Below are 24,047 nucleotides of genomic sequence, written 5' to 3' on the forward strand. Positions count from 1 at the left end.
GTAGATGATTGTCAGTTTGATTTGGTATTTTTATTTTATTTGTAGTAGTGTTTGTCTAGCGGCAAAATGGGAAGTTTGATTTGCTGGGTGTATTTATGCTGGGATGAATCAACTTGCAAAAATTCATTGTTGATATCAGATCATGAAATTACTTTGTGGAAAGGATCTAAACGAATAGTGCTGTTCTGGAAATTATTTTTCTCACTTTCAATGTATTACTTATGTTTGTGAATCATCCATTAACACTTGTAGAGCACTGCATGCGTGCTCTATCCTCTTACAGATCAAAACCCACACCTACCCAGTAGTCACTCAGTGACACGCACACACATATATTAATTAAGAATTTAATTCTCTTTCGGGTATTGCATTTCACTGAAAGCACTGTGTCATTGATTAGAATTAGCTCCAATATCTATCAGCATGCTCCATGGAAGCAGTGAGGGGAGAGCTCTCTCCTCGAGAGGGTAATGGCAGCAACAATCTGCATGTACGTATCTGTCGTACCCAATAGTCCGAACTTTCGTGGAATTTTCAAGCCTCCCTCGGAAGAGAATCAAACGGTTGTCATGTCTTACAGTTTGATCAAACAAAAAAAGGTTAACAAAAACCATAAACTGACATAAATTTACAATACTGGTCTCTTCTTCGACAAAGTATTTGACGAAGTTTCCTGAAAAACATACACTCATTTTCTTCGTCTCCTTGCCCTTCAAGATATGGAAATTGTGATCCGTATGAAAAAGAAACCCTGTTGGATACGTTTTGTCTATTATTGTCATCTGTTCATATGCTACGACAACTAATTTTTAGTTAGGATTGTTTGAGGACTAGTTACAATACATGCATTTATTCGATATATTCACAATCTAATGATTAAATACGGTTATATATATGATATTCTCTTATTTTAGTTGCATATTTGACCATTAGTGACTATATTAAGTAAATGTATGTCTTGTGTGTAATTTTGTCCTATAAACTTCAATTTTTCGCTATAAGACATTATTTCACTCGTTTGTGTCACTATTAGAATGCATTATTCATTTATTTTACTTTAAATGTCCATAATGCCCCTGCATGTCTTCCGAAGAATATCATAGATATCTCTAGCTTAAAGTGAAAAAAAAAAAAAAGCTTCTTCTAAACTTGAGTATGTGACTAGATGGTAAAAAGATGACTATTAGGCAAATTGCACACACAAATATATACACAAGTATCGAAACCAACACATGTATTTGTAGATGATTGCACAAGAAGTTACATATTTTCATAATCATTCATATGATATAGGGGTATGCCTCGGCTTGATGTTGTGGCAATGTGGGTTGATTCTGTGTGATGGTGTCGGTTGAGTAGTGGCGATTTTGCGCACGTGCAATAGGTGCCTTTACACATGGCTCTCAATCCAAAGGGTCCCTAAAAGATAATATCATCTACATATGTACGAGCTTGGTTTATGGCAAAAAAAAAACTTCATCTTTAGAAAAATTTATAGATTCTGCATGTGAATAAGAGAAATATGGCCTCCATGTGCATAAGAGAAATTAATTTTATGGTTTTAGTTTGGTTATACCGACTATGCTCAAAGTTTTGTTTTTATTTATTTATTTCATGATTTCTGTTGATTTGAACAATAACTCAAGCAATAATACTCTGTATAGATCCCTTATTACTACAACTATAGATATATAAATTAGCTTTGTAGCATGAGCTTCTATACAATGGCTCATTTATTATCTTTCGCACAATGCTCCTAAAATCTCAGAGACGGCCTTGCAATTGGGTAAGAAGATAAGTTAATTGAAAAAAATATCTATTGTGTATTGTATATTTCTTTCTTATTGATTATAACCCGGAACTTTTACACCAAACCAAAAAAGAAAAAATAAGCATGGGAAAATTTGATTTAAGAACAAAGGTAAAAAACACAAAAGTTGCAATATGTGGCATTAATAGAAATAACAAAACTTGTAACCGAATAATGAAATAACAAAAACTAGTGTGGTAAAGCATGATTTACAAAAATAAAATTGGCAATAAACATGAAGTTTCATAAATTGTTAGGGTCGGTTTTTGAGAATCTCAAGGTTTTGCGTTTAGAAGCTTCAAGAACAGAGGAACCAAAACGCAGAGCAGAAGCAAACCCTAGCTCACGAAATGGCCGAGAAATTGGCACTGGAGAAGCGCCATAGCTTCGTTCACAATGGTAATTCTTTCTTCCTTTTCCAATTTTCACATTTGATTTTGGTTTTCCGCGACTGAATTTTGTGTTCGGATTTAAATTTTAGGTCAGAAAGTGTTTGAATGGGATCAAACCCTAGAGGAGGTAAATATGTACATAAGTTTACCCCCAAATGTTCCTTCAAAGCAATTTTTCTGCAAAATTCAGTCGAAGCACGTTGAAGTCGGCATCAAAGGCAATCCTCCGTACCTCAATGTGAGTAAATTCAATGTAATTTGATCCATTTTCGTGAGAAGATTGAAGCTTTTGGTATTTGGTTTAAACCGGTGCGTTTTTCGGTTTCGGGTCTACAGCATGACCTTACTTGCCCGGTGAAGACGGACTGTTCTTTCTGGACACTAGGTAATTAGTGTTTAGTTTTAAATTTTCATAGTTTCTCTAATTTTGGTAATTTTGGATATTTATTGCTGATTTTGTTATTAATTATATGTTAGAGGATGATATAATGCACATAACACTGCAAAAGAGGGACAAAGGTCAGACATGGGCATCACCAATAGTGGGCGAGGGTCAGCTCGATCCTTACTCCACGGATCTTGAACAAAAGCGCCTTATGCTTCAGAGATTTCAAGAAGAGGTGAATTACTCTTATGCATCTTATTCTCACTGTATGTATTTATGTATTACTGTTTGAATTCATGAAATGAATGTGTTGCTAGTTTATTATGTTAGTGTTCATTGTCATCTGTGAGATACTCTAGCGAGAGTGTTTCTTTAATATCAAGGAGATTGATTTTGAAAAATGAACAGGATTTTGGATGCATAAAAGATGTAATTGCGAGGTAATTGATAATAGGAGATGCAAAGCTCAGCATTGTGTTGTTGTGCAATATGTTCCATGATTACAGGGTTTTCTTGCTACTAATTGGTCTATACTTTTACTAGGCTTTCGTAGATTAGCATGTGGCGCATTTATAGTTGATTGTACCCAAAAATTCACATGCTGAATTTTACTCGTAAGGAAGAATGGAGAATGTTTTTGACACAATTTTACCTGTATACAAGAGTTTTCACTAACAAGATGATTAGCTTGATTTTCTATCAAGATTAAATGCTGATGCAAAAATGAGACAACGAAGATGAAAAAATGTTGATGCGGGATCTGAGTAACTTTTATGTACTTCAACTTAGTTTAATTCTAGTTACCTTAACTAGGACTCCACCCATGACACTGACTTTTATTATTAAATTGCTAAGAAATCAATGTTTTCTGGTTGTCTACCGATCATATGAACCTCAACTAAATTTGCTCTGTGATGAATTTTCAAATAATATAGCTAGTGATTCTTTGGTCCTTTGCAGAACCCAGGGTTTGATTTCTCACAAGCCCAGTTCACTGGAGGCTGCCCTGATCCAAGGACCTTTATGGGCGGTATCCGCTCTGATTGACGAGTTTGCTGCATCAGTTACCTTTATTAGCCTGGTATGAAATCCTGACCAACATCTAGTAAATATGACAACTTGATTAGCTGGCCAACTTGGCTTCCTGTGGTCTCTGTAAGAACTTCAGTACTACTTACAATTTGTTCTTTTTTATTTTCAGTATCTTGTCTATAACTGTAAAAATCTAGAATTTACGTAATTTATCTTCCAGTGTCTGCTTCCCTACTTTCCGGCAATGGCACGACCAAATAAATCTCTTTTTTTTTTATTTTTTATGAAGTATGATTTGCAGCTTTGAACTATGATGCGAGAAATAGAAATTAGGAAGTATCTTGATAAACATGTTGTCAGTATTAGGTCCTCCATTTTCTTAATTCCTTGTGAATATCTATCACCGAATACTCAGAGGAACTTAGAATATGATTTCTTGCTGCACATGCCAACATTTTAGACCATACAGTAACTTGCCCCCATCTTCCTCTGCTCTGAAAATTAAAGTTAGCAACATACGAATGTTTGACATTTTGTTTGGCAGGTTCTGAAACCCCCCGATCCCAATATCCTCCAAACATCAGGATGGGCACGTGTTGGCCGACATCCGAAAGTGACGAGTCCATTTTAACATGCATGTAAGTTATGAAGAAAAGAACGAACGTAACTAAAATATGTAGCTTTAAAGATAATGAAAATGTAGCCTCCGGATCAATTGAAACACAAGCCCAGCAGTCAAAAGCAAATAACATACCAGTGATCACTTTGGGGTGCAGCATACAAATCGGAGTAGCTGGTGTGAAATGACTAAAAGACTGTCTCGACGCCTCATTACCTGATCCTTCCCTAGAAGATCCCGAATCATGACTGCGACGTTTGAAAGTGAGTGTCTAGGGCCAATAGTAGAAGATGAGGAAAGCTCCCTGGTGCTTCGAGATCGGAAACTAATTTGCACCGCGTGGGTATGTTGGGTATTTATCAAATATAGCAAAAAATTTAACTCATAATTTCGAGAATGTCAGTTTTTATAAAAAATTTCAAATATATACAAAATTTCATTTAAGTAGACGCAAATATCCTCAAATTTAAAATCCAAACAAACTAAAAGAATCAAAACCCTAGACTTAAGAAATGGTGGTGACCTGTGAATGGTAGGAAACGGTAAAGACTTGTGCAGCCCTAAACGACGGTGATTGTATTTTTTTGCATTGTTTCTCATCTATGTTTTCTCTTTGCTTTTGTTGTTTCTTCTTCGATTGAATGTTTATCAAAGAATGAACTGTCAATCTTAATGACGTTATTTATCTCAATTTTCCTTCGGTATGAAGCAATCTCTTTAGAATCTCTGAGTCTTCCATTGTAATTGTTTCATATATGCATTTCACATACTGAGAATATTCTATGAAAGCAGTTCGTGCAATTATCTATTTCTATAATAACTTGTTTGTGCAAAGATTCATGTTTCCAGCTAAAATGTACATAACAAACCTCCATTTGTATAGAACACATTCATGTCTATTTGATTATACTGAAAAAAAGCTTGGAAAAGTTTTTACTATTCAATTATATTGATTAAGCCTGGAAAAATTTTGCCATGTTGTAATTGGGTAGATTAAAAGATGTAAAAAAGCCTTGAGGGAAGAAAGTCGACTATATTATATTTTTCCAACCTGGGGATTGTCCTTATTGCTGAGAATTTGAATGATGTATTAAGGTTTCTTTGATTATTTATTGAAATAAAATTGAGAGATACTTTTGTTCTTCGTTTGGAAAAGAAAAGAAAATAAAAAGGAGATTTTTTTAGTGAGAGATTATAGCATAAGAAGTCTTTTAGTCAATAATTAGTTATTCATATAAATTGAGGGTACTTGTGTCTATTTAAGTGGAATTTTGAATATATTTGAATTTTTTTATAAAAACTGACATTTTTGAAATTAAGGGTTAACTTTTGGCTATATTTGATAAATTCTCGGCTATGTTCTAGTTCATTTCAATAATTTTTGTAGTTAGACGAGATAGACTTGTACCACGTTTTCTAATCTTATGGAAAAGAAAAGAAAATAAAAGGGAGAAATTTTTAGTGAGAGATTATAGCTTTTAGTCAAATTAGTTATTCATATAAATTGAGGGTACTTTTGTCTATTTAAGTGGAATTTTGAATATATTTGAATTTTTTTATAAAAACTGACATTTTTTAAATTAAGGATTATTTTTGGCTATATTTGATAAATTCTCGGCTATATTCTAGGTCATTTCAATTATTTTTGTGGTTAGACGAGATGGACTTGTACCACGTTTTCGAATCTTATGCGAAGAGATTTTGTTACACAATCAGAATATATCTTTCTCATTAAGTTACTAGTTGATACAATAATAAAGATTCTCGATAACACTTGAGGAAATTACTGTTCACGTGGTATAGGAGATTTTGAGACAAACACAATCTTAATAATAAATATTTTCTTTATGGAATCTTAATAATAAATTTAGAAACTTGTTTAGTGTAATAAGAGATATTATTTTCCTTGTACTAGTTTACTAGTATTCATTTTTATTGAGATGTTTTAGATTTGACTTTTGGTAGGAGGAATTTGAACCACATTATTGCTAAATCATTGTGAGAATCCACCTTCCACTCTCATTTTGGAGAAATTTTTCATTGTGATGGGAACATTGATGATACATCACATGTTTTTATATAAATAATGGGAAATTGTATCATTTAAGTTATTAACTTTTTAGCATACATATTCCACCGTTGATATAGTGACACGTGGTATACCATATCGTCTTCCAGTCACATTGAAAAATCTCTCCTCACTCCGGATAAATAATACCGTTCGTTAAAAAAAAAGGAAAAATTAAGTTCACATCCTTCTTTTTGTTACTCCATTGATTAAAATCCTATTCATTTTGAATTTTTGATCAAGGTCTTTGGGTATTAATAACATCATTAATTATTTGAATAATAAAATATTTTTATTTTTAAATATATTCCTTTAGTGTTAAAAATGTTACAATTAGTATATTTATATTTATGGCTAAATTTTTTATCATATATTTTTATTTTTAGTTTGTACCTATTTTTAATTTGCAAATATTTTTTTAATTTGTACCAATTTTCTTTTCATTTTTTATTTGTACACATATATTAGTTTCTTTTTGTGCCTATATTTTTTAAAGTTTTATTTGTGTTTGTACCCATGTGTATACCGTCACATGACATTGTATATTTAATCAATGATAGAAAAATTACATATGGTATATTTATGTTTTATGCCTAAACTTTGTATCATATATTTATATTTATAGTTTGTACCCACTTTTAATTTGCAACATTTTTTTTTTTTAATTTGTAGTGTTTTCTTTTTAGTTTTATTTTATACCCATGTATTAATTTCTTTTAGTGCCTATATTTTTAAAAATTCATTTGTACTCATAATTTTTAATCTTTTATCTGTACCCTAATTTATTTATAATGTATCCATTCTTCTTTATTAATGTACCACTTTGCTATATGTGAAATGTACCAATTTTTTTTGTAAAATGTTCCAATTTTTTTTAACACTATGGATACATTCTTTTGCCATTTATTATTTCTTATTTTCACATAATTTTTATCCATTTATTCAATCAAAATGTTTGAATTTTTTTATTGTAACCGTTTCTAATAGTATTATAATAAGAGATTTTAAATTTATAGGATTATAAATCTCATAAAATATCAAACAATTAATGTCAATATTATAAAAATATAAATATCAATAGTAATATAATGAGGAGTACAAAGTCAAGGGACCTTGATCAAACTTTGAATACTATTAAGGTTTTAATCAAAGAATGTTAAGGATTAAGGACTACATCAAAGTATCCCAAAAAAAATTATAGGGACAATTCCCAATGGTCCTCCCTCAGCACTCAGCAGCAGTCACCCTCCCGCCATCTCATCCGCATGCGGGCATGCACTATAAATTCTTTACGACACCTGCACATGCAAAAATCCAAAAGTTTACCTTCCTTCCCGTCATCTCTTTATTCTCTCTCTCTCTCTCTATTGAAAGTCCTCTAGGTATATTGTATATTATCTGTGTAATAGGGTTTGTGTCAACCCTAGTAAGTGCTTTACCTAAAGTAAGTGCTTTACCTAATTGTATAAGAGTCTTGTCTTGTTGGCAGCTGAGTCTTGTCTTGTTGGCAGCTGTCTTGTCTTGTTGGCAGCTGGATTGGCAACTCCTTAATTCAAGGAGGTTAATTATTCTTCCTATGCCGAGACTTCCAGCTTGATTGAAGGTTGTTCTAGGTTAGAGTCTTAAGTGTTGAGTGTTGTTTGCAACTCACTCAAACTTCTCTATATATTTGTATTATGTTTCAGTTCCTAGACATAACAATATATAAAAATACACAAACTTCAAAAGTTAACATGGTATCAGAGCAGGCATCCCTCTGAAGCCTGTCTTTGAATATCTTACGCTGTGATTTCTCTTCCGCAAAACTATGGCTGATGAGCATTCGGAGGAAGAGAGCACCATTGCTTCTCCTTCCACTCACATCTCTGAAATGGATATCAATCCAAATCAACGACTCAGTTCAGTGTTACTGAATGAGTTCAACTATTTACCGTGGGCAAGAGCGGTTAGTCTCGCACTAGGTGGAAGATCCAAACTGGGTTTCATCGATGGCAGCCTTCCTGCTCCTGGAGTCACTTCTCCTGAATATGGAGGGTGGCTTTGCAAAGATCAGCTGGTCATGTCATGGCTGCTTAATTCCATGGAAAGGAAGATTGCTGAGATCTTTAGCTATTCCGAGTCGTCACTCACTCTCTGGACAACAGTGAAGGAGATGTATGGTAATCAAAATAATTCTGCCCGCATTTTTCAACTCAAGAAGGATATCTCCAGCGTTCAACAAGAAGGTAAAACCTTTGTTCAACATCTTGGCTCTCTAAGAAGCATGTGGAATGAGCTGGATGTCTATAGACCTCACACCACTGATCCCACGGTGCTTCTTAAAAGAACTGAAGAAGATAAGATATTTCAATTGCTGTCTAGTCTGAGCTCAGACTATGAGGATTTGAGAAGCCATATCCTCATGAATCCTGAGCTACCATCCTTCACTAGCATTTGTGCAACCATCCAACGTGAGGAAGTAAAAAGAAAAGTCATGAACAATGGTACAAAAACCATTGTGACTGAAGCTAGGGCGTATCTGACAAATGAAAAAAGATACAAAGGAAAAAACCCCCATCTAAAGTGCCTACACTGTAACAACATCGGGCATGTGATAGATAAGTGCTGGATTCTCCATCCAGAACTTAAGCCAGATTTCATGAAGGACAAAACCACGCAGAAGACAAGTCGAGCACATCCTCGTGCCAACACCTCATCATCTTCATCTTTCAACAGTTCTGATCCATACAAACAGTTCACTGCAAATCCTGCTACTCTTATAAATGAGTTCGCAGCCTATCTCCATCAAAAGAAGGGTAGGGAAGATCGTGCTGCTGAACATGAAGATGGAAGTACCTCGGCATTGCTTGGCAAGTTTGCTGGTTTCCTGGCTGATGCTGATCGCTTACCTCAACAAGGCATGAAAGGTATCATGAATGCTTTCAAAACTGCTCTTAAAATGAATGAGTTGCATGATTTTTGGGTTGTAGATTCCGGTGCCACAGATCACATGACTAATCAAGTGTCAAAATTGCATAAATTCGAGAAACTTCATAAATCATCACATGTGTCTGTAGCTAATGGTGAAGGTGCTAGGATTGTAGGCAAGGGAAAAATTCACTTAATATCTGATCAAATAGAGTCCATGGCCTTATACGTGCCTTCATTTCCATTCCAACTTCTCTCAGTAGGAAAAATCACAAATTCCTTAAACTGCTTAGCCATTTTTTCACCAGAAAATGTCATTTTTCAGGACCTTGTCACCAAGAGGAAGATTGGTGAGGGATTTTACCTAGATGGTCTCTATTACATCTCGAAAAGCTCTCCCAATGGATTACAAGCAAAGTCTATACCCGTACATGTCTCCATTCAAGACCAGTTTTTGTGGCACCAGCGATTAGCACACCCATCTCAACATGTTTTGTCCACCTTGTTTCCAGATTTAGACAAAGAACAAATTCATTGTGAAACTTGCCACATGTCAAAGGCAACAAAGCTACCCCTTCGTTCATCTTTGTCTAGAGTTTTTCATCTTTTTGAACTTGTACACTCGGATGTATGGGGACCAACTAGTGAGTCTTTTGATGGTTACAAATATTTCATAACCTTTGTTGATGACTATTCAAGAGCAACTTGGTTATATTTGTTAAAATCAAAAAGTGAAGTGATGGAAGTGTTTAAAGACTTTCATAGTCTTGTTAAAAATCATTTTTCCTCTCAAATCAAAACTCTAAGGTCTGATAATGGCACCGAATACATGTCCCAAGTCATGACTCAATATTTGAGCAACAATGGCATCATGCATCAAACTAGTTGTGTTGGCACACCTCAACAAAATGGTATTGCCAAGAGAAAAAATCGAGATCTTCTTGAAAAAACTAGGTCATTGATGTTTCAAATGAATGTACCTAAACGTTTTTGGTCTCAAAGTTTTATGGCAGCCACTTACCTGATCAACAGGTTACCTAGCAGGGTTTTGGGGTTCAAATCACCAATGGAAATTGTAAAAAACAGGAAAATAGACCTGTCACATCTTAAAGTCTTTGGATGCATTTGTTTTGTCCATGTTCAGTCCTTGCATCGAGACAAACTTGACCCGAGAGCAACCAAATGCATTTTCCTTGGTTACTCATCCACACAAAAGGGATACAAATGTTACAATCCACAACTTAAGAGGTTAATTATTTCCAAGGATGTCAGATTTCATGAAACTAACCCTTATTACAGCCAAGCTCTGGATAGTTCAAGTGAGGGGGAGAATTACTTGGATTTGTTTCCATTACCAAGAACTGAAATCCTTGCCACTGAAGTACCTGATGCAATGGGGCCTGTTCATCACACAAATATCCCTACTGAAAATGACAACCAAGCCTCAAGTAATGATACCAACAATTCTGAATCAATCCACAGTATTACTCCTGAGGAATCATCCTACGAGTTGCAATCGACTGCACCTCGACGCAATCCTACTCGTGAAAGACATCCTCCAGCAAGACTACAAGACTTTGTCACTTACAAACCAAGACATCCACTGTCTCACTACGTATCCTATCACAAAATGTCTCCTAAACACATTGCTTTCCTGAGTACTATATCTGAGCATGTTGAGCCTCAGTCATTCCAAGAAGCAAATCAATCACCAGTTTGGCAGCAAACCATGCAAGATGAACTGCATGCCCTTGATCAACACAAAACCTGGAGCATTGAGACACTGCCTAAGGGAAAGAAGACAGTAGGTTGCAGGTGGATATACAAGGTTAAATTCAACTCAGATGGATCCATAGAAAGACACAAGGCAAGATTAGTGGCTCGTGGTTTTACTCAAACATTTGATGTGGACTACAAAGAAACATTCGCCCCTGTTGCAAAGATGAACTCGGTAAGAGTACTCCTTTCAGTTGCTGTTAACAAAGGATGGCCTATGTTTCAAATGGACGTAAAGAACGCCTTCTTACATGGTGAGCTTGAAGAAGAAGTCTTCATGAGGTTACCCCCAGGGCATCCTCAAAGTCATGAACCTGATCTTGTGTGCAGATTACACAAATCAATTTATGGTCTTAAACAGTCACCAAGAGCTTGGTATGCCAAGCTAAGTTCAGTCTTCACAACGGTTGGTTTTAAAAGAAGCAATGCAGACTCTTCATTGTTCGTACGCACGGGCACTGCTGGGAAACTGGTCGTTCTTGTCTATGTCGATGATTTAATCATCACAGGAGACAACATGGATGAAATAACTAAACTCAAGCATTCACTGCAACAACGTTTTGCCATCAAAGATCTTGGCATACTTAGATATTTTCTTGGCATCGAAATGGCTACCTCTCCCAAGGGTTTCTTTCTCAGCCAACGGAAATATGTTATGGACCTTCTCAAGGAAGCAAACATGAGTGATGCTAAACCTGTCAATACACCCCTAGACACGAAACACAAACTTAGCTTGGAAGGGCAACCACTGCCCAACATCAGCTATTATCAGCGTCTTGTGGGTAAGCTGATCCACTTGACTATTACAAGGCCTGACATAGCCTATTCAGTAAGCATTGCTAGCCAATTTATGCACTCTCCCACCATGGAGCATTTTAATCTTGTCAAGAGACTACTTCGGTATCTCAAAGGTTCAATAGGTCGTGGCATCATCATGAAAAAGAATGAGAGCACTGAGATCACAGGCTATTGTGATGCTGATTGGGCTGGCAACTCTATTGATCGTAAGTCTACAACGGGGTATTGCACATTTGTGGGAGGCAATCTTGTTACCTGGAAAAGTAAAAAACAAGCTGTAGTTGCTCGATCCAGCACTGAGGTTGAATATCACGCCATGGCATCTACTGCCTGTGAACTAATATGGTTGAAAGGTTTGTTGTGCGACTTAGGTGTCTCTACTACTCAGTCCATGTCTCTTTTTTGTGACAACCAAGCGGCAATGCACATTGCGTCCAACCCTGTCTTCCACGAGAGAACCAAGCACATCGAAGTTGATTGTCACTATGTCCGTGCACAGGTACAATCACAGGTCATCAAAACTCATTTTGTCAAGAGCTACGATCAACTCGCAGACCTATTCACTAAACCTTTAGCATCACCTCAGTTTCAGCGGCTTCTCGGCAAGCTTGGATCCATCAACCTCCTGGATCCAGCTTGAGGGGGAGTATTGAAAGTCCTCTAGGTATATTGTATATTATCTGTGTAATAGGGTTTGTGTCAACCCTAGTAAGTGCTTTACCTAAAGTAAGTGCTTTACCTAATTGTATAAGAGTCTTGTCTTGTTGGCAGCTGAGTCTTGTCTTGTTGGCAGCTGTCTTGTCTTGTTGGCAGCTGGATTGGCAACTCCTTAATTCAAGGAGGTTAATTATTCTTCCTATGCCGAGACTTCCAGCTTGATTGAAGGTTGTTCTAGGTTAGAGTCTTAAGTGTTGAGTGTTGTTTGCAACTCACTCAAACTTCTCTATATATTTGTATTATGTTTCGGTTCTTAGACATAACAATATATAAAAATACACAAACTTCAAAAGTTAACACACTCTCTCTCTCTCTCTCTCTCTCCTCATTTCTTCAATGGCGCCTCTCAAACCCTAACAATCTTTCTTCTTATTCTTTGTTTTCTCACCCATGATCCCTAAATCCACCTGCGGATCACACAATCGAATCCAAACCCGCCAAATCCCGCATGGTCGAGGCCCGAATCAACCCAATTCAGCTCCCAGGGTCCTAATCGCCGGCAACTACTGCCACGACATTTTATTCAAAGACGACGTCATTTTGGCAGAGACTCTCGGCGGGGCCGCCTCCTTCATCTCCAATGTCTTCGATGGAGTTTCCGTTCCCTGTAATTTGGTCTCCAAAGTCGGGCCGGACTTCGCTTACTCGGTCCCGCGTGACCCGATTGTTGTACCCGATTGCAAAACCACTCTCTTCCACGCGCATTTTGATTCCGGCGTCGGCGGTGGCGAACGGCGTGACCGGGTTCTGCAACGGGTAAGAGCTTGCGACCCGATTAGGCCCTCGGATCTCCCCGAATACAGATTTGATTTCGGAATGGCTGTCGGTGTCGCCGGTGAGATCACCGTTGAGACGGTGGAGAAGTTGGTTGAGACTTGCAGCACTGTGGTTGTCGACATTCAGGCTCTGATTCGAGCTTTCGACGGAGTCGACGGGACCGTGAAGCTTGTGGGTTTGAAGGAGAGTGGCTTCTTCCACCTCTTGCCGCGAATTGGGTTTTTGAAGGCTTCGGCGGAGGAGGCGTTGTTTTTGGAGCTGGAGGAGGTGAGGAAGCTCTGCTGTGTTGTGGTGACGAACGGGAGGCGTGGGTGTAAAGTTTATTGGGGAGACGGTGAGGTGGAAGTTGGACTTTTCCGACGAACCAGGTTGATCCGACGGGCGCAGGAGACAGTTTCCTTGGTGGGTTTGTCGCCGGACTTGTTAATGGCTTGACTGTGCCTGATGCTGCATTGCTCGGCAACCTTTTCGGGTCACTGACTGTTGGCAAAATTGGATTGCCCAAGTTTGATTCCAAGTTATTGTAGGTTTGTCTCTCATTTTTCATTGCCATTGCTCTGCTTCGGTTTTGGATTTTAGGATAGCATGTAGATTTGTTCAATAGTGTATAACTTATGCCACTAATATTGTCCAATAGATTTGAATTCGTATTTCGATATGATAGATTTGGTTAAGTTCTGTTCTTGTATATAGAGCGATTATTATAGCCGGATCATGCTGTTATGCTGCTGAAACAAATGCATATCTCTATGTGAGCTTGTGTTTTCCAGTTTTTTCTTTCTCTACATAGACTAAAAATTTGATCAGTTTCCAACTTGGGTGTATCGGCGAATATTAACGACTATGTTTTAACCAATTGTTTCGATAGTGAGCCGAGGATGTTTTGTTTGACAAATATCTAATTGTAGTCTCTCACCTTATGGCTTGCAGAGAGTTCGTGAAGAGGTGCAGAGGAGAAAAATGCAGTGCGGTAATTGCCGCGAAAGAAAAGATGACAGATTTAGGTTTGTGAACATAGCAGGACATGAGCAATTTCATGCATCTCTAGGAGCAGCTAAGCAGACAACAATTGTAACCGGTGTCCTTCCTCAATACGTGACACAGCCTAAATTGTTACCGGTCTCCGTCAATGAAGAACCAATTCAAATCGTTGACACTGCCGGTAAACCATGATTCTCGACAGTGTAGCAGTAAGTTTCTTCATCCATAACCTTATGCTGGAATGTAATGTAGAAATCTATTTGCATAGGGTAGGCGGAATTGCATCATGTTGTTATGCTGCTGAAAAAAGGGCATATCTCTATGTCAAGTCGTGTTTTCCAGTTTTTTCTTTCTCTACAGACTGAAAATATGATCAGTTTCCAACTTGGGTGCATCGGCGAATAATAACGGCTAAGTTTTAACCAATTGTTTCGATAGTGAGCTGAGGACGTCTTGTTTAACAAATATCTAATTGTAGTCTCTCACCTTATGTCTTGCAGAGAGTTCGTGAAGAGGTGCAGAGGAGAAAAATGCAGTGCGCTAATTGCAGCGAAAGAAAAGATGACAGGTTTAAGTTTGTGAACATAGCAGGACATGAGCAATTTCATGGATCTCTAGGAGCAGCTAAGCAGACAACAAAGTGCCTTGCTCAGGAACCTCAATGGGATCTGCCAAGTTCTCCCCCCAAGTCAATGGAACAGGGTGGCCTCCCTCAATACGCGGCACAGCCTAAATTGTTACCGGTCTCTGTCAATGAAGAACCAATTCAAATCATTGACACTGCCGGTAAACCATGATTCTCGACAGTGTAGCAGTAAGTTTCTTCATCCATAACCTTATGCTGGAATGTAATGTAGAAATCTATTTGCATAGGGTAGGCGGAATTGCATCATGTCGAACCCAGATGCGTGCATCCTTACTCTTTAGATCGATGTAGAACCCCAATGCAAAAATGACAAAATAAAAAAAAAAAAAAAAAAAGAAGAAGTTGCTTTGTCTAAGAGAATTTTACTTATAGTAGCAATTAGTAATGAATTTGGTGGTTTTCTTTTCAAATATCGGATCCCCTTAGAGTAAGTATCAACATGCTAGTATTTTCTTTCGATTGAGAACTGGCGGAAGGTGCAAATGACCTTTTATTATAGTAGTGAAAATAAGTTGAGCTCTTGTATGATGACGTGGGTTTGAACCCATCGATCGCTAATTTAACAAAATTTATCGATGGACAAAAAAACTGGCGGAAGTTGCAAATTGGGCCGGGCCTATCTGATCATTATACGGGCATGTTGGATGGAATTGTAGCCCATTAAGCTGTGGTCAGTTTGGGGTTTGGTGCATCATACAGTGCCGGCACAATCCCATTACTGTTTAATCATGGCGGATGGTTTAATTTGATTTATTTAGTTCGATAGTTAAAAATAAAAAAATGTGCGAGAAGCTACAAATACTGAAAATCACATATAACTGGCGACGAACGTTCACTTTTGCATGTGAAGTTATCGGTCATGCATTCGACGCCCGCGGGTATGCTGTCTCCGTTTTTGTCTCTGCTCCTTTAATTGTTTGACAGGTGTCCATCCACTTAAATCAAAACTTAACACAACGGAAAAGATGCATAAACCAAACGTTCAACATCAGCCAACGCCACCACTAGTGTCTCTGCTTTTGTAAAGTTTAAAACAAAAGAAATATGCTTTTTTAAGTTTACCTAATCTAATGGGGAATCAATATAAAGAAGAAAGTTTTAACAAAAAACCTGCATTACTGTTTATTTTAACGAAAAATCACATTTTTACACTAAAAAGTCAAACCTAGTACTATTCACTTTACCCTTTATTTTGTCCTTATTGTTAAAGCTCAAAATTTTCAAACCATTTTTATTAGTTTTCCTTATAAAGAAAATATGATCCCAGACTCAACAGCCTCTGTTTATCTCACTTACTAAGACTTAATTAGTGTAGTTCCCTGTGAAATGTTTTTTGGGTCCACTATCCCTTGAAAGTTATTTTGTTCAACTTTGCCCTCTCTAAATTATTTTTTGGTCTCCAACCTTATCTGCCGCTGTTAAAGTCGTTAACTAATCCAATAAATGTGTTAATGTGACCAGAATTTTGTAACTGATATTGCATAAGTGCATAGAATGTTGAAGCTAATCTTGTAAAGGCACATGAACTCTGAAACTGATTTTTTAAAATTGCAAAATTAATTTTTACAAATTTAAAATCAGTTGAAAATTTTTTACACAGTGAGATTTTTGAATTTGAATTTTCTTGTTTTTGGAGGAGGATTCTCTCTCCTTCTATCCCCTCTTACTTGAACGGTTACGGTTAAACTACGTCGACATCTTATATTGATTTTTGTTTATAAAGACAATAAGACCAAAAAAAAAAAAAAACAAAGTGTGAGAGGAGAGGGTTTGATTCTCATTGGCTCCCTAATAATAACACTTTTTTTTTTTTTTAACAAACTATATTATTTACACTAAGGGGAAATGGGTGGACTTAGCCTCACAATAAGCTAGCAATAATGTGGTTCAAACTCGCCTTTGGTGATAATTAAACCTAAGACCTCTCACTTACAAGTGAAGAGAAATACCACTAGGCCGTAATACTAAGCGACACTTAACCTAACATTTCTATCGTTTAACCAAAAAAAAATGCCACTTAATACTACGGTCTAGTGGTATTCCTCTTCACTTGTACCTGAAAAGTCTTAGGTTCAATTCTCGCCAAAGGCCAATTTAAACCACATTATTATTAACCAATTGTGAAACTAAACCCAATCTCTTCTCCTTACTGTAAATAATATCATTTGGTCAAAAAAAAAAAAAAAAGAGGAAGAAAAGGAATGAGAATAAAAATAAAAATAAAAAATAGGAAAAGGAATGAGAATAATAAAAAAAATAAAAAGAAGGAAAATGAATGAGAATAAGAAGTGAGAGAATCTTTACTACTTTTTTATTTTTATACGTTCGGGCCTCACGGATTCCCTGATAATTGGAGTAAGGTCTGGTTTGGTACTAAAGTGATTCTGAAAAAAGTTAGTATAAAAAAAAGCTGCAAAAGGAATGAGAATAAAAAAAAAAAGTAGGAAAAGGAATGAGAATAATAAAAAAAATAAAAAGAAGGAAAATGAATGAGAATAAGAAGTGAGAGAATTTTTACTACTTTTTTTTGATACGTCCCCCACAGATTCCTGATAATTGGAGTATAGTCTAGTTTAGTATTGAAGTGATTCTGAAAAAAACTAGTATAAAAAAAAAGCTGGGAGCTGTTTTTGTGTTTGGTAAACATTCAGCTACAGTCTTTTTTTTTTCCACAGTTTTGGGTGAAAAAAGCCCAAAACAAGAAGTTACAAAACCCAGCTTTGAAAAACTGATTTTTTTTTCACATCTGTTTTACATAAAAGTTTACCAAACACTATAATACTGTTTTTTTTTTTTCTTTTCAAAAGCATATTTACAAAAAATTTTACCAAACACTCTGCTACTTTATTTTACAGCGACTTATTTTAACAGCACAGCAAAAGTAGTTTTTTTTTCATAGCAGCAATAGCAAACCAGCCGTAAGTCGGATAATTTTCCTTTTGGTTCAGGGAAGTCCAAGACAGCTGTCCCCCAATACCAAAAAAGAAAAAAAAAAAAAAATCAAAAAGACGTGTATCCTTGTCAACCATTCGCCAACCACCACCCGACCCCCACCACGACCACCTCCATCTGATATTTTGGGAAATCCCCGGATTAGCCAAATCCGCTTCTCTAATTCTCCAATTCTGCTCCCCGCTCCGCCTCCCCAATCTAGGGTTTCTGATCTGATTCCTTGCCCACCGGCCGGTCTCAGAAACCCTAATCCTCGGATTTTCCCGTTAGGGTTTTATATCATCAGTCTCCAATCGTCGGCATCGTGACGGATTATAGTCAAACCCTAGCTGTTTCAGCAGCGGCGATGAAGCACACGAAGAGGATAAGGAAGAGGAAGAGCTCGGCGAATCCGACGCGGGTCGCCAAGGAAGACGAAGAACAGAAGGTAATCCGCGCGCTTACGGAGGTTTTCTCGTCGGTATCGCTTGACGATGCCATTTATGCGTATCGCGAAGCCGATGGCGACGCGAACAAGGCCGCGGAGATTTTGGAACTGGCGGTGGCTGGAACTGAAAGTTCTGAAGAGCCGTTCACGAGCTCTACAACGGGTGGTGGATCGGACGCGGGCTCGAGCTCGGGTTCGGGTTCGTCGGAAGGGTTTGAGTCGGGTTGTATTCAGAATTTGGTGAGCGAGAAGGGTTTTAGGGGTAAGCAGAAGAGGGTTGTGGCGGCCGCCGGAACGGTATCGACGGTTTTGAGTAAGGAGTACGTGAGCTCGATTCCCAGGAGGGGTCCAACGTCGTCAGAGATGTCGAAGCGGAAGGATTTTGGAAATGGAGGTGCTGCAGGGGAAGAGGAAGCTGAGCAGTTTCTTTGTTCTATGCTTGGAGATGAGTCTGATCTGAGCTTGGCGGTTGTTAGAGACGTCCTTTGTAAGTATCCTCTGTTTGTTTTCATGTTTATGGCAACGCAAGCGATGAATTAAGGATGAAATGTCTTTTAGTCGTGGAAGTAGGGGTTATTTTATAACCTGAAATTTTGTTTTTGCAGGTCAGTGTGAGTATGATGTTGAAAAGGTATTAGGAGCATTGCGAGTTAGAAAAGTTTTCATCTTTTCTGTTCTCTTCTAAGTGCTGCCTTATGCCAAGGAAGATGAGTTAGTTGTGGCTAGCTTGTATAGAGTTTCTATTATGTTTCCGTCAGTGCTCAAGATGATTGCAGAACAGTCATCAGGTGTCACGGGCATGTTAGAAACTTGGTCCGAGCTAAAAGAAAACCCATAAGTGAACCTATAGGTTGTTGCTGTTGTAATCTGACGATTATTTATATGCTTCTTCAGGCCTTGGATGCATTGCTTGAGGTTTCTTCTTCGTACGAACAGTCCTGTAGTAGGTCTGACTATAGTATGTTTTTTAAGGAAGATAGTAGACATCCCTTCGAACAGTCTGATGCTGTAAGTATACTTTTTGTGTTCTTAAATGTGTGACAATACTTGGTAAACATAATAGCGAAGGTTGTGCTCTTAGTTGTTTTCAGTATGTGGAACATTATTTGATAGCTCACATGCGTGGTTAACCTCACATGTTTATGGTAGCATTCTCTGATTTGTTGTTACAGTGTGAGTTTGTAGGTTTGTGCTTTGATGCAGGACAACCTCAATTTTGGGAGGATGTCAGTCTAGTTTGAGTCTTGCTGAATTTATGAGTTGTAAAAAGAAGGCACAGCAGATATTTGAAGGAAAGACAAAGGAAGATTATAAGGATAGAAACTACTAAGTCAGTAGTACTGACTTCGCACCTGTAGGGTTTCTAGGAATCACTCCTAGAGGCCGTAGGCATCACACCTAGGGTTAGGTTGCATCATACAAACCTAGAGAGAAGCAAAGCTCCAGCAATTCTATTAGATCTTTAAATCTTTCCCCAGAGAGTTGGATGTACTTTGTAAAGACGTAAACCTAAAATCCTTAAAGAAGAAGGAAATAATCCTTGTAGAACAAGGAAAGTAAAAGACTTATGAGCCAGATGGAACTGGCATCCTGTATTTTTAAAACCCTAGACAGTAAAAGACTAAAACTCCCTTTGCCACATGACAGACTTTAGGGCGGCCTTCACTTTTGTTCTTCATTGCTTATGGTAGTTGTGTTTTATTGATACCATATTTTGTTTCATATTCAGGAGCATCTCTAGATGCTTTCTTGTACTTGTTTATTTTTTTGCTAAGAATCCGTTCTTATCAGTCACTCACCAGAAGTTACTAGACTGTGGCCTGTGGAAGAACAAATACTCCTCTGAATGTTCTGCTCTGCTTGGCCTCGCTTCTTTGCAAGTGGGGGATTGAGTTTCTGGAGGCTGGGATTGTTTCAACTCATTTCAAGTATACATGACTAGTGCGATGCCACTTTGAATTTTATACTATCAGATCATATCTGGCTTTTTCGGTGTATATTGTATTTTGAAATTGCAGCAAGCAACACCACCTCCTCTCTCCTGTTTCTCAAACACACACATACACATGCATACACATAACGTACATACAGACTGACAAAAAGAAAGTTAGGTGTGGGGTTTGACAGATCAGGATGGGTCTCTTGGTTTAGGTTTGACTCTTTTAAATCAGTCATGCTACCCTGGATTCATTACACTTTTAAAACAGTTGAAGAGGACTTAGTTATTACCACTTTTCTTTTTTGATAGGATGTAGACGTTACCCTGGTTTTCCAGAGGGTTGTCTTATTGAAATTGAGATGTGTTTCTGTTGTTGTCCGTAAGAGATTAGTAAAGTGGCTTGACGCGTTGGCTTATCAAGGATAGTCACTGACAGTGTAGTTCATGTTATTTTTTATGAATTGTTATTTGTACATATTTTGGCCCCTAAAACGTTTGTGTCTACTTGTTAAAATTTCTTTTGTTCGTTGCATATGTATTGATGGCATAATTTTGTGACAGCTGACAGATAGGGCATCTGATTGCAGTTCTCATTCATCTGAATATGAGCAGGATAATATATGGTATGCTGGATACACTTGCAGGCAAATTATTCTAATTGACTTGTCTTTTTACCTCTATTTTTTCTTTATGAATGCTTAAACCTTACACTGTAATTTATATCCCTAGCTATTGTTTATTCTATTTTAAAGGAAAGATGTAAGCTTTGAGTATACTTAAAGCTTATCAAAATGTAGTACTTTCATGGAGTTCTATGGTCATATTGTAGTGTGTGGCCATATAGGATTTTGATGGTTAGGAACAAATGTTTAATATGTTAACCGGCCATCTTGCATTAGGATGTGCACTGTAATATTATGTTCAAACATTAAGAGCCATGCATTTAGTTAGCATATGATGTTAGCTTATCATGAGAACCCTTGGACAAGAGGATTATGTTATTGGAGAATTCACTCATTTTGGTTCCTTTGAGGTATTTCCCGGAGATACAGTTGGTATTGTCCAAAACTAGATGTCCAATTGTTTTTAATCTGGATGGTCATAATTTGTTCTTCGGTCAATCCATTTTGTTTGTGCTAATTATGTCAGTAAGTATTTCATTTGCCATTTAAATGCTATTATGCAGCTTAGCCAAATATGGCACAATAAAGACTTAGTCCCTTTTGTAGGCCACAATTTTCAGCTCAATTTCTTTGGTTCCTTGCTTTGTGGATGTTAAAAATTTAGAACCTGATGGTGTTTTCTTTGTTTTAGGAATTATGGGAAGGTACTCACTAATTCTGAAGCTCATTCTCCTGTTAGCCCCAAAAGTACCCCGGCAGATCTCCCTCAAAAGGTGTTGGAATCTTTGTTTAACATCTCCAAGAGTACCGAATATGAACCAAAAACCATGAATTGGAAGAATGTTGCAACTAAATTGCAGTCATTGGCACCTGGGTATAATGTTTGCACTTCTGGCGCAGCAGAAGCACAGCAGGACACTTATGGTACCAAACTTTCGATCTCCTCACGCTTCTTTGCAGTTGCATCTTGTCCTGTGCTAGGGGTTAATTTCATTTTATATTAATGGTTTATTTATTTTCAGAATGAATGTTTTGATTTATTTATTGAATGTATCCTATTGTTTTCTTGGAATGAACTGTTATCTATCCCAAAAGTATATAAAGTTCTCTATCTACCCAGCTATAGCAATGTCTTTATCTTTGTTGTCCTCTATTTTTTTGTCTTAAATGTAGTTAAAGGAGATGAATATCATGCATTCAGAGGAACTGCAAAGGAGCACTGGGATTCAATGAGGTCCTATTATCAGAAAGTAAGAGTTTTAACACCTTACTTTCAGTGGTTATTTTAGTAACTTACTGATGATGGAACATTTTTCTGCAGGCTGCAACGGCATATTCAAGAGGAGCACGGGAACATGCAGGTTACCTCGCTGAGCAGGTTTGGGCTTCTCTAAGAGCATAACATTGTTTTGTTGTTTGGGAAGTGTGCTTTCTATGTATTGAAAAATATGATGTGCTTTGAGGCATGCATGTCAGCTTTTGCTATTGATGGTGTAGTGTCTGGCCAGTGTGTTTTCTAGATTTGTGGATTTACCATCCAACAAAGCAGCATTGGTTTCCCTCTATCAATTTCCTTATCTACTCAATGGTGTAGGATAAAACAATATCCTAGGTTGATGCCCCTTTGAGTATTAGTTTAAGGTTCTATTTCCAAGAGGGCTAAGCCTCACGGACAAGTGTTTTGAATGTATTTAGTTATATTTTATAGAAAAGGAGTTGAATTCAAGTTGAGGTATAAATGTTACCTCTTATCTTTTGATTTGCTAGGGGAGGATACAAACTAAATTGGCACAAGTGGCTGACGAAAGGGCAAGCCAGGAAATCTTTAAAGCTAGGTTGGTGCAATGCTGGCTTGAAAATATTAGTTGTCTTATTCAACTCTCACATTTCGTGTTTGTAGACAAACTAAGCTAATGCTCTAATCTGCAGAAACAAGGGCATAGAAAATGTGATAACAATTGATTTGCATGGGCAACATGTCAAACAAGCCATGAAACTTTTAAAAATGCATCTACTGTTTGGGACGTATGCACAATGTAAGTGTTAGCAATTTTCTTTTTGCTTTCCCTTTGAACAAATTTATTCTGCAATTTTATTAAGTGTGGTCTATTTACTTGCTTGCTCTGGTGCAGCGGTTCAATTCCTCAGGGTTATCACAGGGTACGGGTCACATGATTATGGAAAGGCAAAGCTGAAGCAATTGGTAGGGGTTTCAAATTCTTTTTGGCATGAATTTCTTGGGGAAATAGTGGGGTGCTTGGTAATGCATACTAAAATTTCATATTGGTGCCCGGCTTAATGTATGTACAAATAAAATGTCTGTTACTTTATGATGGTGCTTTTTTGTATGTTGCTAGTGTAGTTTTTGGTGTTATTTCACTCGATTGCATGTTGATTAGGGATTCTTTTTGAAGCGGTTGAATGCTAACAACGGTTTTCTTTTTGGGAAGTTTGAGTTTTCATAACAATTGTCCAGAGTTTGTTTTTTCTTTTCTTCCTATATAGCATAATAAACGAAAGTAACGATCAATGAATTTTACCTTGCCATCTTGTTATGCAATCATTGTAAGAAGTGCCAGAACTATCCAAAGTATATCTTGGTTTCTTTAATTGGGTTATTTGATCTCTCAACCCTGTAAATATAAGCTTCGTTCAATACTTTTCTTGCTGCTTGCATTGTACAGGTCATCGAACTTGTTGAGAATGAAGGTATTCAATGGAGTGAAGAGAATCGAGGAGCGGTATTAATCAAGCTAGGTTCACATAGAGAGTTCAGCTTTCTGGATGCGGAGAGTGATCTGGAGTAACCTCGTTTAGCATGGTTACCAGGCATGATCCCTTTTCAGAGTTACTGAATTAAATTACCGCAAAAACTAGTTTGTAAAACCCACCACAGGTTGTGTTTCTGGTCAATGTTGTTGTCAGTCAATAGGGAGGTAAAAGTGTAGTTGCCTTAATGTTGTGTTGGAGGTCAGGTTAACAGATGTCCATATTCATCTCTTTTCTCTAGGTCGCTAAATTACTTAGACGCCTAAACTAGCTCAGCTCAAGTTGCTCGTTGTACTTACTGTGTGTAGGGCATGTATATAACTTGAGAAACTGTATAAATTTAACCGAGTTGACAATGACCTGAAACTGAAAACAGTTTGATCATAACATGCATCATCGTTTGATACTGTTTCTTGGTTCCTGTTTTGC

General features: G+C 37.3%; 3 protein-coding genes and 1 pseudogene across 5 annotated transcripts; all 4 read left to right on the forward strand.

Moving 5' to 3' along the window:
- The first annotated feature begins 2,068 nt into the window (after window positions 1-2,068).
- Window positions 2,069-4,942, forward strand: LOC137716101 (uncharacterized). Of its 2 annotated transcripts, XR_011065640.2 has the most exons (7): window positions 2,069-2,209; window positions 2,292-2,440; window positions 2,539-2,587; window positions 2,680-2,822; window positions 3,548-3,668; window positions 4,164-4,257; window positions 4,396-4,626. XR_011065640.2 is itself a non-coding variant. In XM_068455495.2 (6 exons), the coding sequence occupies exons 1-5, from the start codon at window positions 2,161-2,163 to the stop codon at window positions 3,632-3,634; spliced, it is 477 nt and encodes a 158-aa protein (XP_068311596.2). In that variant the 5' UTR covers window positions 2,069-2,160; the 3' UTR covers window positions 3,635-3,668; window positions 4,164-4,942. The 2 variants fall into 2 exon arrangements, 1 of the variants encoding a protein (XP_068311596.2); XM_068455495.2 differs by having other exon boundaries at window positions 4,164-4,942.
- A 4,002-nt stretch (window positions 4,943-8,944) lies between these two features.
- On the forward strand, window positions 8,945-12,666 carry LOC148698217 (uncharacterized). The gene is made up of 4 exons (XM_088690405.1): window positions 8,945-9,921; window positions 10,528-11,243; window positions 11,385-12,286; window positions 12,559-12,666. Exons 1-4 carry the CDS (start codon window positions 8,945-8,947, stop codon window positions 12,664-12,666), a joined length of 2,703 nt encoding a protein of 900 aa, XP_088546531.1.
- Window positions 12,667-12,765: 99 nt separating this feature from the next.
- On the forward strand, window positions 12,766-15,318 carry LOC137715884 (inositol 3-kinase-like; annotated as a pseudogene). The gene is made up of 2 exons (XR_015960985.1): window positions 12,766-13,808; window positions 14,763-15,318. The product of XR_015960985.1 is annotated as an inositol 3-kinase-like (transcript).
- Window positions 15,319-17,812: 2,494 nt separating this feature from the next.
- Window positions 17,813-24,025, forward strand: LOC137715057 (SMR domain-containing protein At5g58720). Its single transcript, XM_068454276.2, has 11 exons — window positions 17,813-18,774; window positions 18,893-18,918; window positions 19,182-19,295; window positions 20,788-20,849; window positions 21,541-21,773; window positions 22,023-22,099; window positions 22,171-22,227; window positions 22,617-22,684; window positions 22,779-22,885; window positions 22,982-23,052; window positions 23,534-24,025. The coding sequence occupies exons 1-11, from the start codon at window positions 18,207-18,209 to the stop codon at window positions 23,654-23,656; spliced, it is 1,506 nt and encodes a 501-aa protein (XP_068310377.2). The 5' UTR covers window positions 17,813-18,206; the 3' UTR covers window positions 23,657-24,025.
- Window positions 24,026-24,047: the final 22 nt, after the last annotated feature.

Source organism: Pyrus communis, chromosome 3 (assembly GCF_041283825.1).
Source record: "Pyrus communis isolate YQ-2024b chromosome 3, ASM4128382v1, whole genome shotgun sequence".
In the NCBI taxonomy this organism is placed as follows: Eukaryota; Viridiplantae; Streptophyta; class Magnoliopsida; order Rosales; family Rosaceae; genus Pyrus; species Pyrus communis.

What these genes read in the sequence shown, in the direction of transcription:
- LOC137716101 (XM_068455495.2), top strand. Translation starts at nt 2,161, where the DNA reads ATGGCCGAGAAATTGGCACTGGAGAAGCGCCATAGCTTCGTTCACAAT. An exon ending in CCATAGCTTCGTTCACAATG is followed by an intron (nt 2,210 to 2,291) that starts GTAATTCTTTCT and finishes TTTAAATTTTAG; the next exon opens with GTCAGAAAGTGTTTGAATGG. An exon ending in GCAATCCTCCGTACCTCAAT is followed by an intron (nt 2,441 to 2,538) that starts GTGAGTAAATTC and finishes TCGGGTCTACAG; the next exon opens with CATGACCTTACTTGCCCGGT.
- LOC148698217 (XM_088690405.1), top strand. Translation starts at nt 8,945, where the DNA reads ATGAAGGACAAAACCACGCAGAAGACAAGTCGAGCACATCCTCGTGCC. An exon ending in GACTATTCAAGAGCAACTTG is followed by an intron (nt 9,922 to 10,527) that starts GTTATATTTGTT and finishes AGCTCTGGATAG; the next exon opens with TTCAAGTGAGGGGGAGAATT. An exon ending in GTCACTATGTCCGTGCACAG is followed by an intron (nt 12,287 to 12,558) that starts GTACAATCACAG and finishes TCTTGTTGGCAG; the next exon opens with CTGAGTCTTGTCTTGTTGGC.
- LOC137715057 (XM_068454276.2), top strand. Translation starts at nt 18,207, where the DNA reads ATGAAGCACACGAAGAGGATAAGGAAGAGGAAGAGCTCGGCGAATCCG. An exon ending in CCTTCGAACAGTCTGATGCT is followed by an intron (nt 19,296 to 20,787) that starts GTAAGTATACTT and finishes ATTTTGTGACAG; the next exon opens with CTGACAGATAGGGCATCTGA. An exon ending in TATGAGCAGGATAATATATG is followed by an intron (nt 20,850 to 21,540) that starts GTATGCTGGATA and finishes TCTTTGTTTTAG; the next exon opens with GAATTATGGGAAGGTACTCA.